At 37.3% G+C, this 20,972-nt stretch overlaps 1 protein-coding gene across 6 annotated transcripts in view; it reads left to right on the plus strand.

Annotated features, from left to right (window-relative positions):
* The window catches only part of SLIT3 (slit guidance ligand 3), a 513,498-nt gene that overhangs the window by 343,681 nt on the left and 148,845 nt on the right, over positions 1-20,972 (plus strand). For all 6 annotated transcript variants that reach the window (XM_040573726.1, XM_040573730.1, XM_040573725.1 and 3 more), the window contains 3 exons: positions 1,391-1,462; positions 7,159-7,230; positions 17,561-17,632. In XM_040573726.1, the coding sequence (XP_040429660.1) occupies positions 1,391-1,462; positions 7,159-7,230; positions 17,561-17,632 (216 nt within the window). The remainder of the gene's footprint in view (positions 1-1,390; positions 1,463-7,158; positions 7,231-17,560; positions 17,633-20,972) is intronic.

A 20,972-nucleotide genomic window follows, 5' to 3' on the forward strand; every position in this document is an offset into this window, starting at 1 on the left:
TGAAGTATCTTATTTTCAACGGGACTTTTCTTTTGCCTATTGAAAGCACAGATCAACTGAAGGATACGCTATGCAGTAGAGGGCTGATGGGCTGTACACATTTCCCCTGCATTCTTCCAAAGTCCTTTAAAAACCATGATTTACTGCTCTCTGCATCTGATTTTATCTCCATTCCTGGTTTTTAACATTTTTCTCTCCTCTGCACTGCTGCAGCAGCTCTAAATGGCTAGAGTGATTCATTCCTTCATTCCAGTCTGTTTTTGCATTTCAATTCTAAACCATTTCTAACGACAGATTTTTGTTATTGTAATCGTTTGTTTGTATCACATTTTTGGAAAAGAAAAATACACAACTTTTAGTAAGAGCTAGGTAAGGTCAAATTTTGCTTTCAATTCCAAGTGTGATTGTAGAATTTTAGCTGCCATGGACATTAGAATTTGTTGTATGCGGGTCCAGTTTTACATTTCTAATTGAGATGAATATTTAGGGTTCATTTGAGGAGAAGACAGTCTTTTGAGCAGGTATTTGGGGATCTTGCTGTCAAAGGCTTGAAAATGTTTTTGTGAAGGCATAGAAATGAATCTCAGTGGTTACTGGATGTGGTATCTTAAAGCTGCTTACGTTATGTTACTGATACCAGCATGTATGCTACTCTGTAAAGAATGTTTCTTTCAAACCAGATCTCAGAAATGAGAACAGTAGCATTTTCATTTAGTCTGGGCCATATTTTAGAACACTTTCAGTATTTGTTAGTTAAAATCAGAAGACACAGTCCTTTTTCATCTGTTTTAAATCTCTCTCCCCCTGTCCCTCCCAAAATTAAAAATCTGCATTTATACTGCTGTGCATTCCACGTTGTTTTGAAGAAGTATTATTAATGCAAGTGGTGGATACAGGGAGGGAATTTCAGCATGTTCCCACAGATTGTTGCTCCTGAGTCACTCTGGTAGTATTATTAATCTCATTAAGCTGTCACAAATAGCATAGCTTGCAGTTTGGATAGCTGCCTACTATTTGCAGTAGCTGGTCAGGGGAAGCTTCTGTATTTTCTACCTTAATTTTGACTAAGTAGTAATACAATACACCTAAGTTTGTTTATTTTTTTTTTAATTCCATGAACTTTAAAGATGTAATTTCTATAGCTTGTGGCTTTTTTTTTTATATACAGGTTTAATGTAATCAATGAGGTGAATTTCTTTTCTAAGGAAAGTTATTTCCTCGGTATTTTTTCCATTTAGTGCCTTTCAAAAGAAAAATCTCTTTCACATATAAACCTCTGTAAAATAACTTTATACTTGTATAAAAAAAAAAAAAAAAAGTTGTAATGTTTAATGTAATTCCTGTCCTACAATTGTGTATTTAACATGTACGTTACTTTTTTTGTTTTCAGACGTTTGGAACAAAACCTCATCAAAATCATCCCCCCTGGAGCTTTTACCCAGTACAAGAAACTTAAAAGAATGTAAGTCTTACTGATAAGACCAACGTGCAAGAGCAATCTTGAATCTTCTAGCTTCAATTTCAGCATCTTTATTTTAGAAACATATTGGCAATTGCTATGTTGAAATCACTGGGGATTGCACAAATAATCTCTTCAAAGTGTAAGCAACAATGGGATTTGGTTCAGGATGCCTACCAGTGCATGAAATCCTTTATAATGGTTAAATTCACTTTCTATTATAAATGATGTGAGCTGATTAGCTGTTAGTCTGTTCAAACAAATCTGTTTCCTCAGAAAAGATTTTAAGTTCCTTATTTTTCTCTCATTCATTCTGGTTTCTGTTCAGAACACTCCATTTAGCTGACCCAGGTTTTAGCAGGAGTACGTGTTCTTGCAGAGTGGTTAGGACATTTGTAGTGCATTCAATTGCTTGATTGTTTACAAGAAAACAAAGAAGCCTTCTGGAGCTCGTTTTTTTCATTTCTTAATTACCAGTAGATACACAGACAATTCTTCCCTTATTAGTTCTTGTGTTGTCTGCTTGGATTTAAAAAAAAAAAAAAAAAAAAAGATAATCTTGATTTGTAGCAGCACTCTCATGCAGATGACCTGGGTATTCTCTCTGGTCTTTCTTGCTTTTTGTTTTTAAGTGATATATAAGAAACATTGTGACAGTAGAACTATAACATGAGAGATATTGTGACAGCAGAACTATAATAGAGACAATGGTAAAACAAGTTACTCCTGCTTCACCATCCTATCAAGATTTTGATGGGCACCACTGGACCATTAACTTCCAGAAGTCATTCAGACTGTGTACTCAGTGCTAAGGCTGTAAAAAAAATGGTGCCTTTTACAGTTGTTGTTTTCCAATGTGAACAGTATTTACTGGAATTAAGAAACTGTCAGCTCATTTGACAAAAGGCTACTGAATTATCAGATAGGTAATGCTTTTGGAAACTGAAATGAGCCTGCGCTCATTGGATTTGAGAGTGAAATTACTGTGTTTGCCAGTCCAGAGTTATCAAATTCCTAAAGCTGAAGAGCTGTAAAAATGGATCTTAATATTTAACTGGTCAAATCATCAATCTTAGAGTCTCCATTCTTCTGTCTCACTTTCAATATAGCTGTATGTATTTTTAAAGAAGTACTGTATTAGATAGCAAGATAGTAATTTCATTGAAAAATGATGGATCCCTTTTCAGTGACCTAACTTGTAATTTTTCCATAATTAAAGTCACTATTTGAGTTCTTTCAGAGGTATAACTAATTTTAGATTTCAGCAATGTTTTACTGTCCTTTCATTTTTCATGATTTGTGGACTCTAGCTTTATGGGACTTGACAGAAAAAAAAAAAAAGTTTTTTAACTTTACTCGCTGCTCCAAACCGGTGTGCCAGTTATTACGTGAAATGATTAATATTGCAATAGAAGAGTAGGATTCTGTTAGCAAGTTGTGTTAACAGCTTTCTGGATTATTATTGGCATAATCAATGAGATCCAAACTCATAGATCATTCCAGATGATCTCTGTCAAAGCTTGATTAACATAACAGTGTTTTCTGGAAGAACTTGGGATAGATAGTTAGGCTACAGAATGTCCCATAACAGACATGGTGTTTTGCCACTTGGTTATTGACCTGTCTCCTTGTTGAAGTTTTATTGCTGCTGGACACAGGCTCTAAACCAGGCATTACATTGTACATGAAGTTTAGTTAAATACAGTTGTTCAATGATTTGAAGAGATAACAGACATTACCTTTTCTATGTGCAAGAATCCCAGCATTATTAACACAAAAATACTCTTTGGTCAAGAAATTACCCCTTAAAAGAAAAGAATTATTCATTTTTTCCCATTTAGGTAATAGCAAGACATGCTCGATATCACTGAAGTCTTTATACTGATATCACTGAAGTCTTTATACTTTCTTTCTTTCACAGTAATTTCAATGAGTGGTGTAATAGCAAGAACATTACTGATTTCATTTGTACCCAGGGTGCAAATGAAGAACTTTATTATTCTTCTTATTATAGATAATAATTTGATAGAACTCAGAGGGTAATATTAGCACAACATTGTGAATCATATTATTGTGTTCTACTCCTTCTTGTGAGTACATATGGTAGAATGGTAGGGATACAGACTGTTCACTTGCAGCACTCTCAGTATTTTATTATTCACTGAGTATTTCCTGCAAGATAATGCCATTTCTTTTTCTTAAATAATTAGATAACTGGCACTGGTTTATAGGTAAGAGCTGCTTGTCCAGGATAATCTTCACATGACTTAATAAATCGAGATGGTTGTAGATGTGTGTATAGTAATTTAACTTTATATTTGCATCTAGCTATAGATTAGATAGATTAGATAGATTATATATATTTAGAACGTCTCTTCAGGAACTTCCAGGGTGAAGAGTTGAAATCTTTTGTGTGTCCTGGACTTCTCATAATTTCTCATATCTTCTCACACAATAAATTTAATGAAGCTAAATGTATCAGTCTCAGAATGCAGATGTGGCACCTGTAGGATTCAAACACACAGTTGAATTGCATAATCCAGAATGATGGCTCCCCTGATTTGAAGGGAATGTTACAGCTCCTGCTCTCTGATCAATAACCCAGGGCCTCTAGTGGAGGTTTTGTGGGCTTGAATGAGGTACATCTCACCCTAGCCCAGACATTCCTTTTAAAATATATTTGCATATCACCTGTTGTGCTTGTACTGTAGTTCTGTAACTTCTAACCTAACAGTACCAAAGTTTATGTCATTCCCTCACATTTTGTCTTTGCTTTTCTGAGGCTTTAAACAAACAAGTTTGTAGCACAAGACTAGGACACTTTGAAAGATGTGTTTGTACCTCTCTAACTCTAGTGCTTGTAATGACATTTCATGTTGTCACATTCATTTTACTGTATCTTAGCCGAAAACACACTGAGATTTCAGTCTTCTCAGTAGCTCTGTGATGTTGATACTTCTGTTAAACAGCTTTTAAAAACTAAAACATTACACGACATGGATTTTTACTGAGTACTCTTGTCAAATGAGAATAGTCCACTTTAAAATATTAAAGATTATCAACTAATGTGTTTCTAATAATGCTAGTCAACAAAGAGGTTGTTCATCCAGTGTTATTAATAGTTTTGCATTTGGCTGCATCTAAAAATAAATGTTTTGTTTCAAAACCTTTTAAAGTACAGACATTTAAACCAATGTCTTTTGCCATACAGTCATATGTTATACAGTGACTCATAGGGTATCCCTTCTTCCTTGCTGCAAAGTTAAAAAGCAGTTTATATCCCTAACTGGTAACTGAGCACAGCCATGCTCCAAGGTGTGTTAAACAACCTTTTGAAAGAAGATCATCTCCACTGCGCTGTCAGAGCTGCAGGGAGACAAGTGTGATGTGACTAATGTATTCCCTGCCTGGGTGGAATCCTGATAAGTTCATTACATTTCCAGCTAAAGAGCCACAATTCCTCTGAGTGATTCAGTAATACCGTAAACTATGGAAATGAGCCTTGTAAGGCTTAAATTGACTTAGTTGTGCAGGTTAGAAAAACCCGTATCTCTTTGTCTTGATGTAAATCAAGCAGAGACTAGGATGATCTTACCGGCCAGCAGCAGACCAAAGGAAGGGAACAAAAGTACAATGACATAATTGAATCCCTTTGCCTCGGTCAAGTCAGAAGGAGATGGAGCCTCCTTTTCCAACAGCAGTGGAGCTTGGGCTCTAATGGAAAGGAAATAATGTGTCTAATTATCTTCTAATGCTGATTGTAGTGCATCTGCATGAAGTAGGTAAGAGTCATCACCCAGCATGGCATTTATGCATGTTCAGACACCATTAGTTATACGCTCATTAGCATCCAGACACAGGAGAGAGAAAAGATGGAAATGTTGAAATGTAGCAAATCAATAAAATAGTGCTGAAATATTTGTTTCCAAAAACTAGACGACCCCTTTCAGATCGTCATTGTTCAGCAAGCTCATGATTTCATTTCTTTGTGATAGGTTTTACTATTCCCTAATACACAAATAGCACAAATTCCCACCAGACTTCTGCTTACGTATGAATTACTAGACCAAAACCATCAAATGCTAGCAGACAGTCTAAACAGATTTAACAAAAGGTATAAAAATACACATACCTATTTTCACTGTCACAAACTTGTCTGCTGTGAGTTGAGCTGAAGAACAAGCAACCTTCACCGAATGTTCTCCTTGTAGGCAGGATGCTCAGACAGAAAACACCAGTAAGTTGCAGAACAGTTGTTTCATGAGCCTTTTTAAAGAACCAAAGAAAATCCCCCTTTATGCAGCTAGATTTGAAAACAGCTAGAGGAATTAATTAAAATTTTATCCAGCAGAATTTATGCCTCAAAACATGTGTAAAGTCTACTGACTTTCTGATTCCTAAGTTCTTTGAGTAATGTTTATTTAGTGTCAATCTGGGATTGTCAGCATTTGACCCAGCAGACGGAAAAAAAAAAAAAAAAAGATGTATAGTATGAAATACTGCATTACTACAGCCTCAGCCATCAGTGAAAAGATTTGATACTACTGATACCAACTGTCAGTGAATGCAGCCAGGTGGCTGAAAGTTATGCTAGCTAAGCACCTAGCTGTACTATTGACAGAGCGATTGGTTTGCAGTGACAGTCGTGATAAGGCACCCAATTCTGAGCAGTGTCCCAACCATAGTAAATTTGGCTCCATATAAAAAAAAAATGTGCAGTCCATATTTGATCTCTATATACATGATTGGTTGTGATTAAAATTGAAAGTTGTTTTGATTTGTTTTGTTTTTTCAAACCAGGAACTCACTTTCCCTAGCAAATGACAGCATTGTATAACTGAATTCCACTTGCATCATAGCAAGAATATTGGTGGAGTCTCGCTGGGGCTCCCAGCGGCAGGCTGTAACATGTCAAGTACCCCCCACAATGCCACTGGCTTCAGAGGTTCATGGGTCCATTCAAATGCTCTAATGTTTTCCTTTGCATCTGAAAATCTGGGCAGCACTGCCATTGCTGCGTCAGTCCTCTTATCGCCTACTGCACCAGATCATGGTCATGGCAGATTTTTGCACTGCTTGTTTTCTCCAGGCCATTACAACCCAAACATCACTGGTACAGGGCTGAGCTCTGTGACACGGGCACCTGCTTTGGGTGTCTGTGCCTCTCCTCATCTTATCTATGATTTCATTTAAAATCAAAATACAGTCATCTATGTTCTTAAGTTAGCCTTTCATCCCCACATTTAAACGTTCAAACGTTCTTTGAACTTTGGTACAGGCTGCCCCTCATGCCTGAGGGAGAGCTTGCAAAGAGTCGCAATGCCACCTCCATTATTAATAGTTCTTAAGATGGTTTTACCAACAGTTTTTATTCAACGGGCTACCTCACTGTTGTTGTTCAAAGCTTTTCATAAAACTTTTATTTGTTTGAATGTCCATAACATTATCAACAGGAGAGCTGCAACATGTTGAGGCTTCAGCCTGTCATACTGACTGATGTTTTCTGATTGTTCCTGGAACTTGCATATCTGTGTTCTTACGTGGTTTGTAATTTCTCTGAGGTAGTATAATCTTTTAGTTCCATTTTTGTACCAAGTATATTCTTTCAAAACACCACAGTTATAAAAGTATTCAAGCTAAACTGTTTCCATCACATTTGAATTTACAAATATTCTTTTAATCCCCTCTTCTCTTTACAGAGACATCAGCAAGAATCAAATATCTGACATTGCACCTGATGCATTCAAAGGCTTGAAATCTCTCATTTCATTGTAAGTAGAAAATAGAGCTGAATGAGTATTTGGGGAGAGCTTGCATGTAAGAGAAATAAAAATGATAATGTGCTGTCTGGGAGAACTTATGTTTCTGTGAGCAAATGCCAACTTGCATGAAGAATCTAATCTTTTGTAAATGAAAAATTGGTTGTGAAGGCTAAGAGAAGGAACTGTTTGCACATCTCTAAGATTTTTTTTTAATAGTTGAACACCTCCAAGGTGCATTAGTTCATCTACTGTACTTGTGCACCTGCAGGCTAATCCATGCCCTCCAACTCATCATGGCACAGAAAAAAACACATCACAGCTCAAATGTGTTTGATGATATTAATCAGGGTACAGAACTGAGATTGCACTTTTGTGTTTTTTCTGTTGTTATTGTTTTTTTCAAACTAGCTAGGGAAAAACCTGAGCTCTTAAGAAAAAGGTTATATTTCTTAGCTGTAATTACTACTTTACAAAGCTGGAAAGGGACTAAAATATTACTTCATACAGAAGCTAGGATGAAGGTAGGATCTCTTGACAACCACTCGTTTCTCTTTATAGAGCACAGAAACTGCTTGTAATACCAAGCTGAATTCAAATGCAGTGATATTTCAGCCTAGCTATTCACAGCACTATTAAAACAGTGAAGCTTTTAGTTGGTGAAAGAGAGCAATACAAGGTCAGAAGCTGCATGTGGAGAATGAACAAGAACAGGGTGTTGGAAAAGAGGCCTAGGTGGAGACAAGAGGGTAAACTCAATTGTGCTGATATTTAACTCCATTAATTTTAAAGACAGTTTTAAGATGTTTAGCTCATTGATATTCATATAACAGACCATCATTTTTAAGGCTGTAGTTTGTTTCTAAAAGCTACCATAGTATTATTCTCTGAATGCTGGGTAGTTCTGACAACCTATATAACTTGTTGTCTAGATCTAATATTAGAAGGCTGCTCGGTATTAAACTTGTATTGCAGGAAACTTTGAGGCAGGATGCAGAAGGATGGGCGTTTCTTTGTGCCCGGAATCCAGCTGGGAGAATGCCAGAAATATATATTAAGTGTTGCTATACTTTGTCAAAGAGTTAGAGCACTTTTATTCAACCTACTGTGGAAATGATCAAATCCCTCAATGCTGTCTGGAAATGATTCAGTAAGAGAATGACATTTACTGAACACTACAGTTTTGGCATCAGATGAAACTACTGCTGGTGCTGCAATGCTACAGCTTTCTCATATTGGCAAAGCCGGGTAGGAGCAAGCTGGACAGGCAAGACGTTTCCACTGGGGTTGACTTCCCAAATCAGAAGTTCTTCAGGTTTAGCTACAAGTAATTCAGATACCCCCAGGTGGCCCTAGGAGTGGGACAGAACACATTAGATTGGAGAGAGAGGAAATGAGAGTATAAACTGGGCAGGAAGTTATAAACTTGCACACAGAAGCAAGTGAAATGACTATATTCTCTTTTAGGTCATCCAAAACTGTGTTTTCAGTAAATGAGGCCAAACTGGTTTAAGTGTTTATACCCTAGTGGGTAGAGGAGTGCTGAAGTCAATTACAAGGAGGTTACAAGGAGGAAGAAGGAGGGCAGAGAGATGAGATGCAGCAGAGTAAGGACTAAAGTAAGGAAGCTGCATCTGAATAGTCTTGCCTTTGTTCAGTGTTCGTCTCTGCTTCAGTTTCCTTCTACCACAGCAAAACAGAGCTGTTGTAACAAGCAGTCCATTTCTATTCTCTTTGGCAGGCTGGTTTCTAGGACAGTATTAACTCCAGCCTTGAATTTGTCAGCCTCTTTCTGTAGGGATGCTGTAGGCATGCTGACATTGTGCTTGCCATTGGCTTTTACTTTCTTTTTAAAGGCTTTACTCTTGCTGTTCATTGCAGGTAGGTCTTACAAATGTTTTCCTTGTGGCTGATAGGCAAGAGGTAGTTTAGTTCCCTGCTCTTTCACGCAGGCTTCCAGCAGGTTCTTCCCCGACAGTCACTTTTCTAGTTGTTTCAGTTTCTGAGCTGTAGATATGTTCTTGGAGGAAGGTAATCTGCTGTTCTGCAGGATCTGGGCTTCTCTGGAGAAAGTTCCCCTAAGTCTGTCTTAGCCCTTCACAGAACTAAAGGATCTAGTTGCATTTTCATCTGATCACTGCTATAGCCACCAGTCCAGTTCTGTCAGCTACAGGAAGACAAGTGCAAGAGTAGATGACTCCTTTGAAGTGCCAGCCCTCCAAGTGAAACTGCCAAAGGGGAAAGAACAAGGAGGTAGAAGTGAAGAAAGACAGTTTGCTTACTAGAGTTTTCTCTTTTAAGTGGTGTTTTTGAGCCTGAGGCCCCAATAACTTTAGACAGCTGCATGCCCTGAAGGAACGATGCTCTCCATACAGTGCTTCAGCTCAGCTGAGAGTAACTTTTTTGCTTTTTTTGTGTATGTAAATCAAATGTGATTGGTGGCATACATTTTGATGAGACACCATTGAGGTTTTATTCATGCTCAGAGCAGCTGGATTTTTCAGCTTGCTGAGTTAAAGCAAAAGTAAAGGAGGGGAAAATATTAATTGACAAATGAAAGTAACAAGCTTTGTTACATTAAAAATAAAGTAATGCTGTACTGCCTATAATCCTTGCTTTTTTTCCCTGCATTATTCCCATTACCAGCTCCTCCCTTTAGTCCCTGCTTGCGTGCAATTGCAATGGTCCCTATGGGTCCAGGAGAGTGAAAGTGCTTGTCTGGAAGACAGCCAAAATTTTTAGTCTAGCTGGCTAGTGGAGGCTTGTATATAGTGAGTTTTTATTCTACTTTCTTCTGAAGTTAACTTAGGTTAGTGTTTCCAAGCAGAATTGTTTCTCAGGGCACTCTGCCTATTGTACTTAGGTAGAGATGAAAGAAAAAAAATGGCATATTATAGTTTCAATAATTGTAATATATTATTACAGAAGTGGTTTCCTCTAAAATATATATATATAACTTAAATCTTTTAAAAATGCTAAATGATCCATATTCTAGTAAGTCCTAGAAGGTCATAAGTTCTTATTTTAAATCCATGTATTTTCTCCATCAGGAAGTCCACCTATGGGAGTCAAACAGGTCACAGAATGTTAACATTTTTAAAAAAACATTTCTACCTTGGGTTTTCTCTGCACTTAACATAAGAAAGTCAAGCTTGTTCTTGTAAGGAACCAGGACCTCTCTGTGTCTGCTTTTCAGTGAGGTTTTGTTCCCTTATATGTACAACAGTTCTCTGGAATTATAAATTTCTACTCCATTTTTCTTCTTAGAAACATTTGGGGATGTATTTTTTTTTCTTCTTCTTCTTTAACAATGTTTTAATTCTTCCTAGAGTTTTCTGGCTTTTCCTTCTCCCCCCCGCCGTTGTGTCCCATGCTGGCTGTGCTCTGTGAGTCACTGGTCAGCCATGCATCTCTTCTGCAGATTTAATTCTGTTACCATGTCTGAAGTTCTCTTTCAATATTTAGGCACTAGGGCTTGGATCCTTAGCATATTTTTGGTATGAACTAAACTTCAAACCTGTTTCTGGACAAAACCAAAGGCACAGGAAGATCCAGACTCTGATGGGGTCTAGGTTTGAGAGAACAGAGCTGTGGTGCTTGCTGTAAGGCTATTGAGATCCAGACATAGAAAAGAGTGTCTTCCATCTTAAAGATGCTACTGTGTGATTCAGGAGAAAAAATGTCTGTTGCGTGGCTCCTATGGCAGCTGTTATAAAAATATCCTTTGTTTTTTCTATACCAAAGTCTCCCCTCTTGAAAAAGTGAAAATATTTCTCCATCTCAAAGAGAAGATACAAGGAGGTATACATTGAAGGTTGTAAGCTGTAGTGATACTGCAGTATTTTGAACCATATCAAATATCCAAGATGAGAAACAAATAATTGGAAAAATTCAAATCTTAAAAACCGTAAGCAGCACAGCTGCAAGTGAGCCATGCTAATATAGCCACAGCTTTTGTGTTGTAAGACTTGTGTGTTGCTGTCTAATACTCCTTTCCATACAAACATGAGAGCAAATAGTATCCTTGCATTGAGGAGCATGGCAGAATCGATCAATTGCAAAAGACTGCATTATCTTAATTTTAAGGAAAAGTTTGAGAAATGTTCTATTTGTATTGCATTTGATTTGCAGGTTACATGGTAAGAATTCCACTTTGCTGGAGTGGAGGTGGTTAATAACTCAGTGCAGGACGTGGAGCTGAGTTATAGATAGTTTCATGTTTCAAGACTGCTGCATGAAGTAAACTAATTTTTCATTTAATCAACTCCAAATCAGCCTGCAATATCAGCAAGAGGACAGTATCTGCATTTGGTTATTGTTAATGGTATCAAAGATAAACGTTATTCTCGGGGTCAGTAAACTTCCCACAAGTATACATTTGGAAGGCCATATCCAGACTATCTGGGGACATTTTATGTGATATGGCAAAATAGTCTAAGCCTTCGGTGTGTTAAACTGTGAATGAATAAATTTCAGATCACCGCAGAGGGAGAATTCCTTTGCTTTAGTTCATGTACTGAATTAAGCTTGTGAACGATTTAAAAGCTGAGATCAGCCTGGGCACAAAGACAAGAGACCGCTTAGATTTTGACACAGCAGCCCCGTTTAGACCATCATCTCCTGGGTGATGTATGTGGTGTCATTCATGGTGATTTGAAATCTGCAATAAAATACTGTCTATTGCGATAACTGCCAAACTTAGTTTAAGGTAACAAATTGCTTTGGATAGTTTTACTGTGATTTATTTAGCCTAACTTGTTATGAAGAAATATGAAATAGTGCAGGAAAAAAATCACGTCTAAGTTTCTTTCAGATATTAGAAATTTATTGCTGTTTTTTACCCCTATCAATTCCTCCTCTTTTGAAAACTTGAATTCTTATTGAGCCTGTGCCATTGGATGCAGCTTGGGAAATATAATTCTTCCTAGCAAGGATTGTTTTCACAGTCTGAAGGAAAGTTAAAAGCATTTTGAGGACTGAAAAAGACATTGCATAAAGTCAAAATTTGACACTTCAGTAAGAATGTTTGAGCCAAGCCAAAATAAAGGAACAGTTAGCTGGAAACCATATGGTTTAGAGTAAGGGATTCTATCTTGGGCTTTCATACCCCAAAACAGCTCTGAGTTAACTTCCAGGGAAAGAGCTCTGTATTCTGGAGTCGGACTTAACCAAGCAGCTAAGTCACAACTACCCTTGCAAGTATGATATGCCAAGGAACTGTAAAATAAGGGCAGCACAGCAATAACTGTTTCAGACTTAGAAGAAGGTATGCTAAGCTTCAGTGCATATGAAAGGCTGTGTGTTTGTAAAGCCTGCAAATTCCTTAAGTTCTAAATTGTCCAAGAGGTCAGAATGTCTAGAGACTGTGAAGAATCACTGAGACTTTTACGTTTCAAGACCCTGAGGCTGAAGGGCTCTCAGATACTTTCTCACAGGAGATAACGTACTTGTTGCTAGGTATGAAGCAATGCCTCCTTTGTCTGATGTTGTCCAAGCTTTTAGATGAAGCAATGCAGTGACAGTTTCTACTGTTTAATCTTCATATTTAACTACTTAGAACATCAGTTGGATTAATCTGCAAAACTTGAAATTTAATTGTAACAATTAATTTTTAATTGGAAATTTCATAGTTAATGGTGTCTTGGAATAGATACATTTTATATTGGGATATAAAAGTACAATGCCAGAATTGGGGTGAATAATCATAACGGCTTGTTATGGTTTTAATATGTTTATATCCTTTCTTACTGCAAATCCATAGTAACTCTATAGAGGGGATGGGTGAGTTTTTTGAAAATGCGGTAGGTGTTGTACTTCAGCTTTCTGAGTAAACATGTATCTGCCAGCACAATTTCCTACCAAATCCTAATCTCCCCTCCTCTTTCCTGGCATAAAATTTGAGCCTTTTGGCCAATTGCAGCTGAAATTGTTGCAGAGGAGCTCTCAGTGATGATAAACTCCCACAGGCTCCGTCCAAGTAGGCAGCTGGGGGAGGAAAAGTCTTAATGTAATCCGTGGGGAAGCTGTGCGTGTTTGGGCACTACAGATTCCAGATAGGAGCTCAAGCATCATAACTTATCTTACACACAGGACTGCACATTTTAATTTAATGAGGGGTAAAAGAAAGGTTTACAAGTCATTCCCTGTCCCAGTTCTCTTAATTGAAAGCAACTAGTTGAACCGGAAAAAAAATGTCCCATTTTTAGAGCACTTTTTGTAAAAAGCTGAATATAACTGGATTTTCAGCAAACACTGCCTCTTCAGCTAACTAGGGTGCTTCTTCCAGGCACCCACTCTGATGCTTGCAGTCCAGCCAGGGGGCTGTGCTCCATGTGCTTTGGCCTTCCCAGGGTTTGGAAGGTTGATGGCAGCCTGAAAACTGCTGTAAATTGTGAGCCAATCTACCAGGTGCTTTTGAAGAACAGCAGTTTGTGGTTTGGGGCCATGCTGAAAGCATTTAGCTGTGAAGTGACAAGCTGATGGCTCTGCATGCTACTGAGAATACGACCCCCTCGTGGCTCAGCTACACCTATGCCGTAACGGCAACCTGCTGATGTTAGAAAAGCCACCTGCAAAAAACCTGAGCGAAGTTTGCTTGAGTTAAATGTGCAGTGAGGGATCCCTCACGCTGGTCATTAAGTATTAGATGTACCTGCCTTGTGGAAAAGACAACGATAACATTTATGCACTGGCAAGTCTGATGTGTTTACACATTTTTGTGACTGTTTTCCCCCTTCAGACTGGTTTCCACCATTGTAAAGGAGGCTTCCATGTGGAGTGCGAAAAGATAGAAAGGAATGATAAGAAAAAGGAGATCTAATGGTCTCTCAATTAATTTTGGCTTAGCCTTTATTTACTACTTTCAAGTTTAGCATTGTGAATATAGAATTAAGGAATAGCTGACTTTTTCCCCCAAAGAGCACATCATGTTTAGAGCTTTGTCTTCTCCACCTGATAGTAAATGACATTTGTCAGAGCTGTGGCTAATTTGGTCTCCCACCAAAGTTGAGAAGGCAATGAAAAATCAGGAGCACAGAATGAACATTTTAGTCGTTTTTTAACATTCTGATAAATGTCATTCTGATTCACTGATTGTCTGTTGACAGCAGTTACTAAACTGATTTCTGTTACATATTAACTTTATTCATGCAACTTTAATAAAAATATTTGGGGTCTAAATTTCAGATGCTCGAGGATAGGAGAGTTATGTTTCTATGCCAAGCTTGCACAATAGCAGATAAACCTGCATATCCTGCTAAATATAACCAAAATACACGAAGAATGCAAGTGTACATGCATTTTCAGAACCCATAATAACCTAAACAAATCTTCTAAAATTTATCTCTGTTGGTAAGAGCACTGGAGATTTAAATAGAAGTTCTTAACTGACTGGATTAGTTTCCTGCTATATGCCCTTATCAAGTTAGTATTTTGTCTGGTTTGGTTTGGTTTGTTTGGTTTGGTTTGTGTTTTTTTTTTTTTTTTTTGCAGTCCCCCTCCTTTCCCTCTCGTGTCCCCTCCCAAAGCCGCTGTTCCAGAAACATTGCAGTGTTTCCCTCTGAGATAGGCAGAAGGACAACACACGGAGGACAGTGGCTGCACTAATGGGGTGTACCTAACCTGGCCGATCTTTTTGGTAGGCTGACTCACTGCATAGTACAATTTTGGAGTGCTGCAGTTGGTACATTCAGAACAAAAGCATCTTGAATCAAGGACCTGCTGGTTGTTCACATCTGTGGGTATGAGTATGTTTTCCTGTCTTAAATAGAAATAACGAGAGCTCCGAGTAGAGTAAAAGTTTCTATGCTTTCTATTAGAGTAAATGGAAATAAGTAACTCAAGAACTGAGATGCAAGCTATTATGCATCTCCCCTCCCCTCCTCTTTGCTTCTTTCTGTAGGACCGTTTGACTTCAGCTCTGGCATGGCAGGCAGACAGTGGCACTAGCTAATTTGGCTTTGTGTAGTGCTGAACATGAATTTGAATTAGAGACAAGTGCCTGAGCTCTCATACTGACTTTTGTTTAGCTGTTAATTTGTTTGAATGCTAATGTGCCACAAGCACAGAAGCCCAATTAGGTTTGAAACTGCTTATTTTCTTTTCATAGCTTCTAAAATTTGAAGCTTTGTTTCATTTTAGAAGATATTTTAATGAGTTTTATTTAGTTCAAAATAATAAACAGGTTGTATAAACACATCCAAGGTTTCAAATTCAGTGGAACTCAGCACTATGTGACCTCCCTACTTTTAAATAAGTAAATGAAAAATTGCACCAACCAGAGTCAGAGTTTGGTATTTCCATTTAGTAGTACCGTAACTAACAACTAGGTGCAAATATTGAGATTTCTCTAAGGTTTTATTTTACATCAGTGTTTACTACCTCTACAGCCATAATAACTCTTAGTGTGGAATGGGGATTTTTTCCTTCTTTCCACAGGCATTTGTAAAGGTTAGGTTCGGAAATCTTCCTTATATTCTGTAGTATTATGCATTACTGATCAGCTGTGATTATCCTGCTACTTCACAGAACTAAAATGTTCACCTATCCTCAGGAAGCTTATCATCTAAACTTTTTGTATAGGTGATGCACTTGCTAAACAAATACTGTTTGTAAAAAATGGAAACTGAAATAGAAGTATGCTAGATTCTGTAGGCACTAACTTCATGTTTTAACTTTCTAAACATACTTTATTTGCAAATGAAATTAGGAAAAAATAATTTAATGGTACTGGCATTCATTACTCACAAAACCCACTAACTGTAACAGTACATTAAAAGCAGCTTCCTGATTCTGCAACAGACAGAAATTATGTTTGTTTAGAGAAAATACAATGCTATGATCGTTAGTTTCTTGGGTAGAAGTTCAGATCCTTCTAAACTACAAAAGCCATGAAAAATGAAGTTTCAAGTTTAGAATTTCATATCTAAGTTGTGTTGTTTTATTTAGATTCATTGTATTTAGGCTCAGAAATGAGCTGATCTGGGAACTCTCCCACAGAGGTGATATACTTCCGATGACTGATGAAGAGCAAACTGAAGTGGCCGTATTCTGGGAAGGCCAGAGAGTATTGTAAATGGCCCGTCATGCTAAGTGTTTGTTTTTCAGTGTGTTCAACTCACCATAATAATTTAAATGTTGAAAGACAGGATGAAACAGGATTTCAGCCAGCATCCAAGACACATGGCTGTTTGATTCATTGCATGTTATTCCACATTAAAAAGTCAGGGAATGAACCACTTTAGCACACGAGCAGCACAGCTTTGGTTTATAACTAGGCTGGTTTATAACCATTTACCATGTCCAATGCAGAGTTCAGAAATTACATAAATATTGTTTTCCCCAGTTTGAAGTCTATTAAAATGTTTAGGTAAGGGGTAAAATTTTCAGAGGGAGCCTAGTCATCTTCTCTCTTACCGGCTCCTAACTCAAATTCCGGTTTTGACAAATTTTAACAGCTTACAGAAATCACACGAGTAAATGCTTTAGCCATGATTGAAATTCAAGTGTTCCGGTCATACATTATTTTTTTTGATCCCTAGGTAGCACATTTTATTGTACTGCCAGTTTTGTCTGTTTTACTTTGAGTTCAGTTTCTGATGATAGTATATCTGCTATTTTCCATTTAAAAAAAGGAAATATTTTGAATTTTAAAACTGAATTGTAGGTATCAGTATATATTTATGGTTGAATAAATGGAAGCTTATACAGTGACTCCTTCTTGTGTTATTAGTTCTTTATTAATTTTTTTATAAGTAAGCTATACCTAAATTATTTTTGAGTTTCCAAAATCTATCATTATTCCCAGTTCAGGCTATTTTTATTTTTTATGTATATTAGCTAGCTGAAGTTGTAGTAGCAGCTGGTGAAGCCATAATATTTTATCCAGTGATGCCTCTGTCACATTTCATGCCAATTGTTGTATCTTAAGAGGGACAGTTATATGAAATTTTATCTACAACTAGCTTGTGCTTCTTGGCTTTTAAATTCACTATCACTGAGCTGTTTTTGCATCAGGCAATGTGCCTTTCAATGGTTAAAATACTTCTAAAAAGGGTGAAAAAAAAAAACCTTGACAGAATGAAAAATATTTTAGATACAATTTTTGGATGATGTCCAGTTTCTACATTAGAAATGCTTTCCAACACCAGACGAAGCCTGAATCATAACGACTCATTTAATACCATGTGCTCTCTGAAAAGAAAATGAGATCAGTAGTTAAATGAAATGCCCACAGATCCTGGGCATGGTGCACAAGATCAATAAAGGTGATAATGCAGAGACAGGGGAGGACACTAAACTGGTCTGTTATTTAAGATTTATTTTGTGTTCCCATATCTTTCAGAGTGCTCTATGGAAACAAGATCACAGAGATTCCCCAGGGACTTTTTGATGATCTTGTGTCTCTGCAGCTGCTGTAAGTATGATCCTTTCCTCCTCTTTATTTTACATACTAACTAGATTTACTGATTTTTCAGCTTCTGACATTAATATAATCATCTTTTCCACTGAAAACTCACTGAGATGTGCTTGTCTGTTGTTTCTGTGTCAGGCAAGAGGGAGGCAAGGGCTGAAAAAAGGTAAGATGCCAACAGTTTTATAGCGCAGTGCATGTAACAGATAATAGACACAGAGGATTTAAGTGTGCGGAGGAAATGAGAGACTCAGCAAAGTCCAAGAAAGGAAATTTGGTCAGTGACTGATGTGAGGGTGGAGTTGCCATATGATTGTTTTTACACATTTAGCATTTGTGGTTGAATATCTAGATCCTTCAGGGCTACTGTGTTGCAAGTATCTGCACATGCAAGCAAAATGGCAATATGAAAGATCTATCTTATTGTTACCAGCCATGCTCAGTATTGTATTCTTTTCATGCCAAGTGTGGTTTAGTTGGAGGGAGAAGCCATTTCAGAATCTATTGTGTATTCAAGTATTTTATGCCATGTGTGATTTAATACACTGTCATGATCAGGGATAAGATATACTCTTCAGTATTTATTAATGTACCATAAAAATATTTCCTAAGCCAAATGTGAAATTCCAAATTCCACTCACTCATCTCTGTAATGACATTGGGAACCCTTAACTCCTTCAGAGAAGGAAATCAGTTACTATTTCAGCCAGTCAGCAGAGGGAGCAGATGTGAAGAACTTCTATTCCTAGCATTCTGAATATCATCTTGGGTTATGTACTCAGAGAATGTGATATATAAAACTAAGTGATTCTGGCTCATATCCCATGTCCCCCCACTCCACTCCACAAAACTCCCAAATAATAAATGAAATAAAATGTAAAATAAAAAATGTAGCTTTTTAACATGTTATTGTAAGCCTTTTGCTCTTGACACAACTAGAAATGAAAGTCCAAAATTTCATGATTAATCTTTAATGTGTGCCATTGTCTTTGAAGTAGCTATATGCTATACAAAAATAGGTGTAGATTTTGATTATAAATCCATGAGCAAAGAGAAAGAGCTAATTCGTAAAATAGTTCAAAATTGCTCTATATGTTAAGCAGAGGACTATTCAGGTGTGTAATTTAGCCATAAGATCTTAATTGCAAACATAGGCCATCTTATTCTAGAGAAGGACAAGCAAGAGCACATATGGTTTGGCTATGACAAACCTTGAGCTGCGATGATAGCAAGCTGTTTATCTCCTACTGCAGACAGCCAATTATTTTGTCTTGGCCTTTTGCACATATTTTTTCTGGCAGCTCCTTTCCTCTCCCATACCTCCCAAGTTTGTTAGTACTTCAGTGCCTTCGCGATCAGTCTGTGCACTAGGAGAAGACTGCATATTTAAGAGGGAGGTAGTTTAACATCAGTGAGAATAATAAGCATGAAAGTGCTTAGAAGCTGGGACCTGGTGCATGTTGATAGAGCTGGCGTGTTTGTCACTGTTAAACTCATGTTGTGTTTGGTACAACAAAGATGCTGTGGGCAAAAGGAAAGGTAAAACTTTACCCGTTATTTTGATCACTGCAAAAGAAACTATTAAAATCCAAGCTTTATCAAACTCTTGTGGTTTTTGTTGTTGTTGTTGTTGTTTGGTTGTTTGTGTTTTTGTTTTTTTTTTTTCTACCTGGAAAGTATATTACGGTTACTAGTTTGAAGAAATACATGGTTGCTCTTTCTAACCCAGGGCTCTTTACAGATGCCATTTCTCCCAGCAGAAAAAAAAAAAATATCACTCAACACATGGCTCACACGTTGCCCTATAAAAATGGGGGTCTAGAGCTCTTGAATAAAGCATTAAACATGTTTCAGCGCCTTTTTCCTATAGTCCTTTTGTGCGTGTAGTGCAGGCTTTCAGTGAGTTACTTACTGGAGCCCAGATGCAGTAATTTTCCAGTGTGAATTAGCTGACAGCTTTCTGTTATGGGGGCAAAATCTATATGCCAGAGAACAGTTAAAAGGTTTAACCATTTAAATATTCTCAAGCTGAGAAGATGTAAGTAGGTAAGTCTTGAGAGGTTGCCCTGTTTATGGGATTCCCAGGGTGCTGTGACTCCGGAGGTTTTTAGGGACTTTCGAAAGAATTTAAATGTAAAGTAGCTGTTGGCAAGGCGAGCATTGGGTGATTATGCACACTATTCTGATCGTGACTTTGAAGCAAGTATTGTGGGATTGCTTGTAGTATTTTAATGGATACCTAAAAAATAAACAGCATTTGCTGTTTTTAGACCTGCTGTTGAACAGTTGGAAAAGTGCCCTATGATTATATCTAATTTAGTGTTCAGTGGGCACTAGATTGGATTTCTTCCTATTAGTCTGGAGACATACTGATAAGAAGGCTATGATTAAAGTATCCTGGTAGCCAGTATAATTTCCTAAGCTTGAGCTGGAACATTTTTGAAAATATATTGGTCTTATGGTAAGGCAGCATACCCTCAGAAAAAGGGGAGTGGTGGTGGGTCCTGTGTAAAAGTGTTGAGATTTTATTTAGAAGGAAAAAATACTGTGAAATTGCAGAGCAGATAGTATTGTTGTTTACTGTTTTGGATAAGACTCATCATGACTTCTCAGAAATGTCCTTATCCTTCTGTTTAAATATACTATGACACTACAGGCCCAGATTACTCCACCTTTATTCAGGCAGAATTGTTTTGTGTAAGTGCTGTACACATACAGGCACTACCACTAATGTCAGAAATGCTGTAGCTGGGTAAAGTAATACTCAACTCAGGCATGTCAGCATCTTAAACTGTCCCATCTGTCTTTGGTGTGTGGAAAAAGTAGAATTCAGAACAAGTTTTAGATGACCTGGCTAGCATTAGAATTCCATATTTCTGTCACACAAGACAGAGGTAAGTCAATTTAGCAGAAAAGAAACCAGGCACAGCTAGATATTATTTTTTGTTTTTAGTAGTATTTTTTAGTTTGAACCCTATTGGGTTAATTTAAATATTGTTTCTGAAATCTTCATTGTTAGCTATCTTAGATAGTTAACAGTCCCCATGTAAATAATCACATGATTGGATTTCTGTTAAATTGCTGATTTCACAAATCTTAATGTTTTCCTAAATATGCAATTTTAACCAACTCAAGAGCAAAGGTTACTGTACAAGTCCAACTATACATCTGTTCTGTGGAACAGAAGCTTTTCTTGGACCACGCCGTTTTCCTTAGCCTGTTTGAAGTTTCCAGGAGAGAGGATGCTAGAAAGCTACTGTAGCCTGTCCTTCATACATGCTTCTTTTCAGTAGGCTGGATCAAATGTCTTCTGAGAGTTTTAGCTCAATCTGGATTTGGGAAA

Source organism: Cygnus olor, chromosome 14 (assembly GCF_009769625.2).
Source record: "Cygnus olor isolate bCygOlo1 chromosome 14, bCygOlo1.pri.v2, whole genome shotgun sequence".
Taxonomy (NCBI): domain Eukaryota; kingdom Metazoa; phylum Chordata; class Aves; order Anseriformes; family Anatidae; genus Cygnus; species Cygnus olor.